This window comes from Zophobas morio, unplaced genomic scaffold (genome assembly GCF_036711695.1).
Source record: "Zophobas morio isolate AGI-343-1 ecotype UQ-CSIRO unplaced genomic scaffold, CSIRO_AGI_Zmor_V1 ptg000023l, whole genome shotgun sequence".
Classification (NCBI taxonomy): domain Eukaryota; kingdom Metazoa; phylum Arthropoda; class Insecta; order Coleoptera; family Tenebrionidae; genus Zophobas; species Zophobas morio.
Genome location: NW_026972128.1, coordinates 7642328 through 7654611, shown reverse-complemented (window position 1 = coordinate 7654611; position 12284 = coordinate 7642328). Strand labels below are relative to the sequence as shown.

The window sequence follows — 12284 nt, the reverse complement described above, 5'->3', positions numbered from 1 at the left end:
GATAACGAAGTTGTTCACTTAATTATTTTTTCTTGAAATTGTGTACCCAAGCTCTCCTGTAGAGTAAATCACTGAAATAAAATTATAATTTTTTTCCTGGGAACAGATGCAACCGGAGATGTAATCATTATGAACTTGTAATAGTAGATGCAAAAAATACTAACAGAGGAAACGAATTCTTAACATGTTTCTTTTTCATTGTTGTCTTACATTTCAGTTATGGAAGAACATAGTATACACAGTGTATCTCGTTGGTCGTTAGTAATTCATTATTTATAATTTGCGGTCAACAACATATAATTTTATTCTTCTTATTTTTCTTTCTTTGTGTGCTGTTGCTCTGGAAATTAATAGGAAATTGTGAATTAGAGCACTAAAGTTTAGTTATTTATAACGAATACGTGTATACATAAACGTCAAGACCGAGTCGAATCACATGTCGTAGTGATTTTTCCTGAAATTATCAAAATTTGTAGAAATTTTCAAAAATTGTCTTTTGATTTGATGTTAAAATAAAGGGAATCGAGAGATTTATCTTCGCTCTCTCTCTCTCTCCTCTCTTGGACCTTCCGTTCTTCTGGTTCTTCAACTTAAGATCCCTTTTATGAAAGTGGCGAAACGTCTAAAGCTACTTTTTTCATATATAGGGCGCGTGCTGGAGATCTCATTAATTATTATTAGAGAGACAAAAACAGAAGGACTAAAATTGTATGGTTCTTTGAGTAGCATACACTAAAGTTATTTTAACAACCTCTTCCTAGGTTTTAGTTTGTTTTTGAAATTCTGAGGCGATGTTGCCACGTTATTCTACGTTTTCTGTTTTTTTTTTCAGTAATGCAAGGGTTTACAACAATATTGCAATAATTCACGGGACTCCGAGATTCTTTCAAATTACTTCAAAAACATGGCAATGGATGCCCAAGATTCTTTCAAATTACTTTAAAAACCAGGTAAGGGATTCCTAAGATTCTTTCAAACTACTTCAAAAACAAAATAAAAAGGGCCCCCGAGATCGTTCAAACTACTTCAAAAACCCGGCACAAGGGGTTCCCGAGATTCTTTCAAACTACTTCAAAAACAAAAGATAAGAGATCCTCGAGTTTCTTTCAAACTATGTACTAAGAAACAAACCAAAAGCGGTTCCCGAAATTCTTTTAAATTACTTCAAAATCTAGGTAAAATTCTTTCAAACTACTTCAGAAATAAAACAAAAGTAGTCCCAGAGATTCTTCAAACTTTTTCAAAAACCACGAGAGGTATCCGAGATTCTTTGAAATTGCTTCTAAATAATACACAGAAGGATCCCCTAGATTTTTTATTTAAAAGAGAAGACATCACCGGTATGAACGGATTCGAGCATCTGGAAGTAATCCAAATTTGATATACCTTCTTTTAAAGTTAGAATATAGAATCTGTATTCTAATCTGTGTAGTATCTGTATTCTATATTCTAAGCTTTTAAGTGAAGGAAAGTCAGCAGGTCCCATCTGTCCCTGGCAATGTCAAGGAGAAATAAACAGAGTTGCGATATTTATTGTTGTATCCATTAAATAAAATTTTAAATTGTATATAAAAAATTACAATTTTAAAATATGTATACCGATATTTCAATTTTTTCAAATAAAGCATTCTATATGTTATCACATTTTACTCTATTTTTTATTCTCTTTTTTTCGATATGTATAAAATACTTCTATTGGGTTTCTAATTTGAAAAAAACGTAAGTATAGATATTTGAAAATTGTAATAATTTAATTTTTGTTTGTACACACTCGGCAGAATAAAACTCAATTTTATTTATACTACATCGTGTACTTTTATTTATCTCTCCACAAAATTTTGTATTACAGATTTTGAAAATTGCGGTTTTTTTGTAAACCCTTCCATTGCTAAAAAAATTTTGAGAAAAGTGCAATAATGTGGCAACATCGCAATATAATTTCAAAGTAAATGCTGAGAGAACTGTACAACTTTCATCTTTAACGTTTTTTCTATTTCTAATAATTAATGAATAATGAGCAACCGAGGATCGAGCAGGTGACTAACCCTATATATATGTAAAAAATCGGAACAAAGGAAAGAATATTTTTGACCTTATGTTGTTCTATACAAATTTTTGTTTTACTGAAATAATATTTTTTTGATACAATAATCAGTGGACTGAATTTGAGCTTTCAGAATAAGATTTATACAGTGTGATTCAAAAATGGTGCACTAACTCTGTATTTTTGTTAATAACATGGTGTTAACTGTTTATTGAGCAAGAAAAAATAATTTAAAAAATCCTTGGACCTAATATAGACCTTCAAAGTTTTTTTTTATATGCGACCACATTTTTTATTGAAAATTTAAAAATTGGGCAGAATGACAACAATCTAACAACAGTAGCCAAATTTTCACTGTCTATCGAAATCAATATATTGTTTTTGTAAGTGAACGTCAAAATGACGTAAGAATTTTTTAATGATTTTTCTCGAATTCAGATTTGTGATCGTTATAATGTACCATTGAGTTCTGCATCACCTTGTATTTATTATAAGTGTACCTAAAAACAAATGCGGATTGAATTTTTGAAGCTACTATATTTTGGAACTTTTGTAGAAGTTGAAATTAAAGCAGTTACTTTTCTATACAATAATTAGAAGTACCTACTCTAATTATTGTACTCGGACTGTAGAACAAATATAATTAACAGGCTAACCAAATTTATTAGTTATCCTCACCAAAAAACTGACTGTGTTATCTCAAATTTTTAAGTCTCACTTTAATTAGGGGTCTAAAAAACCCTTTCTTATGAAACTAAAGAAATTAACTATTCGAATAGAATTATACTATTTTGTTGATTATTAACATAAACACTTTCGATTACTGATTCTGGGTTAAAGATAGCATAATCAGAATGGTTGCCTTTTGTATGTAATTACGTCTTGTTCACAAGATTATGCTTATAGACATGTTCATTATCATTAGTAATTTTCAGATTCACTGAGTAGACGGTTTAATATTTTGATTGTTTTAAATTTGTGTTTTATGATTAAAGTTTTAAAATAATTAATAGGAAAATCCATATTGCAATTTAAATTTAAAAAAATTGTGGTATATTTCCGTATGAACAAATCAGTCTGTTACCGTTTACAATCTTTTAATTATTGTGTACTATACTGAAAGAACAATAAAAAACACGATCAAAGAGAACCATCGATTTTTGAAAGTGTATTTTTGATCGCTGCTTTTTCAACTCAAGCTTTCAAATTGATAGTAATTTGAGGAGACGAAAATTCTATCACAGACAAATCTTTAAAAAGCTTTCGTTGTCTTTGATTGCGTTTTTTAGTGTTCTCTAGATAAGGCCTGCTTTTTTCAAATATGTCGTAGATTCTGCTATACAGCTAACAGCTTTATCGTTACCATTTTAAACCTAATTACAATAAATTGTTTGCTGTATATCGGTTCAAATCATTAAAAATTTATCAATTTCATGTTAAATATTTTATCAACGTAATAAATAAAATAACTGAGGGTTCCCCGGCATTTCACTAGCGAAAGTCCGCATTTTGCACTTTTAAAACGTATAAGGGTACCGACATTAATCCAGATAAAGCAAGGCTTTTAATAAGAAAGTGATTTAAAACGGCGTCGTGTTCCGCCGAGAACTTTTTCCCGGACTTTCCAAGTCTGGGCCAAGTTCCGGAGACTTGTCTCGACAATAAAGGATTCAACTTTGAATTATTAATGTTTCAATTATAAATTTCAGCCAGTCTGGAGCACCATCTATATTTGCACACCCAAGATCATGCCCTTGATTCTCTTAACAGGACCTTCCACTTCCTGGTAAAACGGCGGAATTAAAATTTCACACCACGTACTCCGTGATGGTGTTCCACGATTGCACGTTTCACTGAATCATTCTTCCTTCTTTCTCGGTCAGGGTCTCTCATCATCGACTCGCCGGATCAAACCTTACATAACTGGGAGCAGCAATTATCAAAATTGATATCTCTTGATGACGTGGTCAAGTGAGTGAAATTCTAAACAATTCGGTCTGGGTGACTCTAGTTCTGTAAGGTAACAGGTATTGAGGTCGTATGAGTATCTTAAACATGCGTGTAGGCGAATGTGTGTCAACAACGCCAATTTCCTTCTACCGCCAACGCGATGCACTTTTTTGCGGAAAACTCATTCCGGAGATTGACGGAGCGTCTACTTTTTTCTTTATCTCGACGAGGTGAGTTCGATTTTTTCGTTTAAATGGGTGAAGCTCTTAAAAATTAAACGAGCACTCACCTATATTGGCAGTGATGAACGCTGGTTGCATGTTATATACAGGCGACGTCGAACAGTTCTCCAGGAGAAAAGTGGCAAAAGTAACTAAAACTGCTGGCAGCATCTGGAATTGGAGAAATGGAGATCAGGACCGGCTTAGAATAACATTACCCGCAGGTTGCAAGAATATGAAACTAACTCGCAATGATTGTGCAAGAGAGGGCCAACGCTCCACCAGGAGGTCACTGACTGCTCGGACACGCTGCCCAATCTTCTTTAAAAAAATGTTTTGTCACATGCTTGCTTAATTGTGGGAATTAACGTCACACTTGAAAAGATTAAAAAACACAAAGAAAAAAGCCGAGATATGGCTAATTGTTTTGGTTGTAATTATCGTCGGCGAGTTAGGTGAAATGTTTCCACTTCTGAATTAGTGGAAACGGTGGGAATGTGAATAATTGAAGTTCACGTTCATTGTCCTCGATCGAGGAAAGTCCCCCGGGAAATCAAAGAAAAGTTAAATAGAGAGCAACAATTAAATCCGCTAATTTATGTAATGCATACAAGCACAACTTGATGGTTTATCAATTATGAATTCTAACGGACCGAATTCACCAACTATACAGGACGTTCTGTTTTAAAATAAACCCCGAAAACCTGTTATTGTGCGCTTTCATGCATAAAATGTAGGTCAAGCCACAAAATCAAAACACCCTTAAACTTCGAAAGAACTTACCTTATTTTACTAGACTAGAGCGTATACATACAGTTCGATAAACTCTAATTAAAATAAAAATAATTTAATTAATAAATTAATTAACACTTTACACACATTTACACCATGGAAGCATGATTATAGTTGATCAGGTATCAATAGTTAACCGGAATGGCCCAGATTCATATTACTGGACCTCTTGGATTTTTTTTCTCAAGATTTAAATATTCGCGCGCTACTGCTTGGACACCATCCCCATGACTACACGTTCATCACCTGTCCGACGTTGAGTTGGGACTGATTAAAGAAGAGTTCTGCCATCCTGAAGACCAGGGTGGGTCGACGACCTCCTCGGTAGCGCAGCACTAGTGCTGGTGCAGGTACTTAAGGAGGGGATGTACCGTTAGTACTTTACTTTGGTGATCGAATTGTTAAAGAATAACGAGAGCTCAGGTGCTAACGTAATGGTGGCTAATGAGGATTCTGCGAGGCGCCTTTAGATCAGGCAACAGTTTATTCATTCGAGTAACAACTGATTCCACGATATGATCGAAGCGGAAGTCGTGCTTTGAAGGAAATGCGGCAATATCCTGTTGGCACCAAAAGCCGTGTTTTTGGAATTCGATTTCTTTTGGACTAGTCGTTTGACTCATGGGGAGAGGATGTTGCAGAGAGGTGATGTGTTTTATTAAAAGGGAATTAATCGATGCGAAAGAGAAATAATTCGTCACCAGTATGTAGAAAGCTTCCTGGATGATGTCAGTATACAAGGTGACGATGACGAAGTAGTTGGAATTGACGTTTGAGGTTATGTCGGAAGGTGGCAGATGAAGATTAAGCATCTTTAAAGAACTATTACGCATACGTCAATAACAACTAATTGACCATCACTGTGTACTATGGAATCTCAGAAATTTTAGGTATATAATTATTATTTGTATGGAATTTACTCCTTTCAAACACAAAGAGATGTATTTTTTTTATTTAAAATGGCAGTTATGTGAAGCGTTAAATATGGGGTTGTCAGTGTCAAAACAATAATTATTATGTTAGTACTTTTGACAACTGTATTTACTTTGTCTTCTAAGTATTATGTCTGAATTTGTTGTACTTTAATTTTTTTAGCACGTAATTTCGTTTCTAGTGCCCTTAATCTAAAAGTATTATTATTCACTGTTTTCATAATTACTTCATTGGCAATGCTTGGTACTGTGTATGAAGTCTCTTATACGTGTTTTGTGATGTAGAAAATATAAGTGCTATTTCTTTTGTAATACAGTACAGAGTAATAAAATTTTATTCGGACAATAACAACGCGGACATTAAATATTTTCTCTTAATTCTTCAAATTTTAAAATATTTATCTTATGTATTTTTCTTGAAAATTTGAAAACATTGATTTTGTAAACATACCAAGCAGCTAGAGAAAAGTGCATGTACTGTGTATTTTTTCAGTTTTTCCTTTAAAAAGTATTTTCGAAAATCTACAGGGTGAGTCAAAGGTCAAAGTTGTATGGTTCTTTGAGGTATGTGTTCTCTTTTTAATGCGTAACACATAACTTAGTTTTTTTTTTAATGTAACATGCTATATATCTTTACATATTTTAATTAAGCTCCCTTTAGGCTCTAGTCAGAATTTATTTTTGAAATTACGATACGTTATTCTAATTTTCGTGGAAATTTTCAGCAATGGAAGGGTTCACAATAAAATCAGAGTAGGATTATTTATAAGAATGTGTGTTACAACATTTTGGGGAGAGATAAAGAAAAGTACACGGTTTGTTGTGGAATAAATAAGATTACATTTTCAAATACAGAGTGTTTATAAAAATGTCAAGTATTGATATTTCAGTTATTTCAAATAGAACACCCTATGTTTTATAAATATTTACTTTTTTAAGTGACACATCGCCCTGACTCACCCTGAGGACAAAAAATAGAGTAAAATACAGTAATAAAATACAGGTGTACCGTTAAAAAATTGAAATATAACATTTGAAAATTGTAAAGTTTTAGATTTTTTTTTATAAACACTCTGTTCATTAAAATTCGATTTAGTTGACAAGGTAACAAATCCCGTACTTTTATTTATCCTTTCACGAAAGATTGTAAGAGAGAGTTTAAAAATAACGCTACTGCCATTTTTTTGTGAACCTTTCCATTGCGAAAAAATTTCAAGAAAACTGGAATAACGGTACAATGTCGTATCAGAATTTCAAGAATTAATTGTGCTTATAAAGCCTAAGGACAGGTCAATCACAATACGTAAAGTTATATAGGGTGTTTCTTTTGAAAAAACTAAGTTGTGTGTGGCGCCTTAAAAACAGAATACTCTGTAAAGTTAAAAATAATTTTATAGTATAGTCCTAAAGGAACCGTACAACTTTGGTATTTGACTTTTTTTTGTCTGTAATAATTAACGAGATATCGAGGACTCACCCTGTATACAAAATGAATCCATTTGTCATTTGAAGCAAACTTTTTTCTTTTCTAGTTTATACAGGATGAGTCACACTCCTCGGTATCTCACTAATACTTAGAAATACTAATAAAAATACTAAGAATAATAAATTCGAGTCCACATGTTAAAATTACTTTCACCTATAGAAAATGTTATGTTTTTAAGGTGTAACACACACGTTTTTTGAAATGGAGTATCCTGTATAAGTATGTTTATACCGGGTGTCTGGAAAATGGCGAATTAACTCTTCAGTATGTTATAAAGGGGGGTTTCGGGAGTCTAAAAAAAAATAAAAAATTCTTTATAATGTAGATTACAAAAAAACATAACTTTATAAAAGTAAAATTAGCAACACTGCATGCACCTAATGCGTGAATATCTCCGGCTTATGTTCTGATTTCTTAGTAACGATGGTGACTGAAATCATATTTTTTTAAGGACATAACTATAGCAACCAGTAGTTATTCATAGTTGTGCATTATTATTAATAAAACAAGCTATTATTTTTCAATAATAAATAAAACAAAAAAACATTAAAAAAAAACAATAAAAGAAAAATCCATTAAAGCATAATCAATTAAACACTAGAGAAGATGTTCAAAATTCCTGCCCTGCCTTGTGCATATAAGCTCGTAATGTTTCTAAATTTTGATCATTTGTAAAAGTTAGTCATCAGTACCTGCTAATATAAAACTGATTTTGGCAAATGACATACCCTCTAAGAAAAGAGAGGGTGGGTGGGCGGGGTTAGAACCAGGTAAGATAAAACTGATTTTGACAAATGACATACCCTCTAAGAAAAGAGAAGGTGATGGATGGGACTAGTACATGTTAAGGCTGATTTTGGCAAATGACATATTCTCTAAGAAAATAAAGGGGGGGCGGGTAGGGCTAGTACCTGCTAAGATAAAACTGATTTTAGCAAATTACGTATCCTCTAAGAAATTTAATTAAATTATTATAAGAAGAGACACTAGAGTCTCCAAAGCACTTTGAAATTCTTTCCAAACAGGAATACCTAGGAACTCAAGATTGTTTTAAATTTTTCAAAAAAAAACGAGGTCCCTAAATCGGCAGAATTTTCCAAAAATAGAACATTAAAGTCGCCCTAAATTGTTTAAAATTATTTACAAAAAAAATCCCAAAATAATACACTATGAGTACTCAAACACCGCGGCACTCGAGACTTTTTCAATTTCGTAAAAAATAAAACACTAAAAGCTCAAAAGATTGTTTTGGGTTCATCCAGCTACAAAACACCAGATTCCTTTAAGTTTATCGAAAATAAAATACCAGAGGACCTAAAATTCACTACAAACATTTTAAACGTAGGATTTTGAAAACTATGACAATTTTTGATATGTCAACTGTTTACTCGATTTTTGCTAATTGGTACCTTCGTTTTATATCTGGCAGCATTGTTATCAAATGGAATTTTATCAAATTATTACAAAAACAACAACACTATATCTTTGTACATTCTGACTGAAATGGTAATTATGTAATTAAACATGGTCATGGGAGAGAAAAATATTAACTAAAAGTTTATTACTAGTTATTGTGATAATGAATGTTTTGTTTAGTTGTTAAACATAGCAAAAGAACCAATTTTAAAATCATTATAACTCGACCGATATGTGAGAAGGATTTTTTTACTATTTTTCCCAGACTCATCAGTTGATTGTTAAGAGCGTACCGGAGAGTTAATCCGCCATTTTCCATTTTTCTTTTTAGGATTTATAACCATAGAGTATTTCCGAAATTTCCACGCAAAGTTGCCAATTAAAATTGCTATAGGGTCATTTTAAAAGTTTGGATTACACTACTTTGTGGACAGATAAACACACCCTTTATCGTGGTATAAATAAAATTGGCTGTGCACATATAGAATGTTAGGTATCAAAATATATAAATTATAATAATCCCCAGATCTCAATATTTCAGTTTTTTTAAATACCCTGTATTTTATCATTGTTCTTGTTCTGTTGTTCGTCCTTTTTCTTTTTTGTTAAACATTTTCTACATTTAAAGTTGATATAATTACTGCGATTTTTAACTTTTTGTTAAGGGACACACCGACATATTGAAAGAAGGAGAACAAAAAATAGAGTAAGACACAGTATTAAATATACAGGATGTTTTATTTGAAAAACTGAGATATCGATATTTTGAAAATTGTAAAATTAAATTGAGAACAATTTAAATGCGCACTAGTTTTAATGAAATGTGAAGTCACAGCATTATTAAAAACATTTCAGCACAGAAGAAACTATATCAGCATTTGTAAAACTGAAAGGGCAATAAATAAAATAATGGCAGATTATTTTTTCTATTTGCGCAATAAATAATGCAATTTAGAATTATTTAATTAAATTTGCTCATTCGTTAAAATAACTGTTTCTTTAATAAATCAATTTGTATTTGAGAAAATATAAACGACCATTTCAAATTTTCCGTAAATTACTAAAATGTACATTAGTTCACAGTAAAGTGGGCCTTACACTCCCACTCTTTAAAAGGCGTGTCATGTGCTTCATTTTCGCCCTTCTAAAGCCAAAAAAGCATTAATTATTCAATAAATTAATAATGTTTAGTAACTGAGTTTTTTGATGAAAGAATGTTTATTTTAAGTTTCTTGTTAATTTTTTGAAAACTTTTAATTTATTTAGCTACTTTTTTGCTATGAATATCTTTTGTTTTTGTTGATTTTGTATGCATTCATAAAATACATTTTAATACAGCAGGTCTATTTTTGTTTGTTATTTTCTATGGTTTCAATAATGCACGCAGTACAGAAAATCATTGCCCAAAACAATAATTTTATTATTCGAATTTGCACTTAATATAATGCACAAAATGCAAAAACTTATGGCGCAACATAGTAAATTTAATGCACAAATGTTATTGCGCATAGTATAAGATTTAATGCACAAAGTATTAAAAATAATGCACACTTAATTACGACCCAATTAAATTTCTTAATAAACACTGTATATCAAAATTGTATTTAATTGCTAATTTTCTTTGTTAAATTGGAATAACGTGGCAACGTCGCATCGGAACTTCAAAAATAAACTATGGTTATAAAGCCTGGGAAAAGGCTAATAAGAATATGAAAAATACATAAGGTATTCTTTAAAAAAAACAAGTTGGGTGTTATGCCTCGAAAACAATATGTATAGTCAAAAATAATTTTAATGGATTAAAGGAACTCGCTTAGTGACTCACCCTATACATTTTCGATATTTATTTTTGCTGATTTTGGACAATAGTAGACCTTCTGGTGATTATTTTTCTAGTTACTACGTTTAGCTTTCTTGAGAGATGATTCATTTCTGTGAAACATTTACCTTTTTTTTTCAAACAAGATTATATACACTGTCCAGAGACAGTAAAAAAATGGTCATATTATTTACACATAACTTCATTCGTCTTTGAAGCGTAACAGATACGCAGGCATGTCAGGGCCAATTCAACAAAAGAACATTTTTTATATTAATAATCGTAATATTGTTGATATACAGGTGTTTACTAAACATGTGGCAAAGATTCAGATTTTCGGAAAAACGATGATATGGGGCGATAAAAGTAAATTAAAATTCACACTGAAAATATTGGATTTAATTCCATATTTGTAATATTAGAAGAAGAATTTAATTATCTTCTTTTAAATATGGCTGTATTATATATAAATAAATTTTGTTTCAGCATTTAGTTCAGTTCACAATCGAATTGTCTGTCAATTATCAATAAAGTAATAAAAATGTTATCACAGCCAACCATGGATTTTTGAAGATTTGTCTTTGATCGTTACATTTTCAACTCAAACTTTGAAATTGATATCACGAGGCAAAAGTTCTGACAAAAAAATATTAATCTTCAAAAATCCATAGCTGCCTTTGACCATGTTTTTACTGTTCTTTCAATTGTTTTATTTTTATACAGTCATTATTATTATTCATGTTATTATTTTAATATAGTTCAACTTTATTTTTACAAAAATTAAATGCTCCTGATTTTTGCATTTCATAGTCACATTTTTTACCTTCGGATCTATAAAAAAAGATTAAATGGGGTGTAGATGTTCGATAGTTCCGTCTGACGTAACGTACATCTAAAATTAAATTTTAGCAAAATGCCTGAAACTCGAAGCAGCCTAGCGTGACAAATGCTGTTCACGCGCTGTACAGCAATTTATGGTGCCGACGTTTATAGTTGCTGTGAACACCCATTTACATCATAAAACTGACTACTGTAAATTTGGTCGTCACCCCTTTTATATGAATAAAACTAGGCGGACGTGAGAAACGTTTAACACCGAGTCGGACTTAAAAACTAAATTGTCTGTTACAATGTTAATTATACTCACAACGTGTCACAAAATGTGTTGTTTCCCTTTGGTGACTAATAATTTTTTAAAAATCTAGGACCCGTAGATGCCATTACAAATTATACATTGATATTGATATTAATACTAGTGAAATTCCATAAAAGAATTAATGTCACAATTCCAGAAATAATTCTTTCATTTCTACCATACTTCTCCAAACATATAATATTCAAATTTTTCCAATTAAAAAAAATCCAGTTCTGTATTTAGAATTGGCACTGAAACAAAATAATCTATAAGAAATAAACGAAAAATATTAAATTCGTTTTTTTTTCCTTTATATTCTTTTTAATATTCGTCAGTAATTTTCATTCACTAAATTTATGAAAACGCCTAGAAATAAAGAACCGATAAAACAGCTGTTCTGTTTTTTAGATTACACAGGTAGTATTTTTTTTTAAATTCCATTGTTTTAATTTCCAAATAATGTATCTAGCTTTTATGATCATAGAAAAA

At 31.2% G+C, this 12284-nt stretch overlaps 1 protein-coding gene across 1 annotated transcript in view; it reads right to left on the bottom strand.

Annotated features, from left to right (window-relative positions):
• Window positions 1-5282, bottom strand: part of Np (Notopleural) — a 33390-nt gene extending 28108 nt beyond the window's left edge. Inside the window, exons 1-2 of the mRNA XM_064062855.1 lie at window positions 4999-5282; window positions 4284-4386 (exon numbers count right to left, since the gene is read on the bottom strand). Coding sequence (XP_063918925.1) covers window positions 4284-4386 — 103 coding nt within the window. The 5' untranslated portion in view covers window positions 4999-5282. The remainder of the gene's footprint in view (window positions 1-4283; window positions 4387-4998) is intronic.
• Window positions 5283-12284: the final 7002 nt, after the last annotated feature.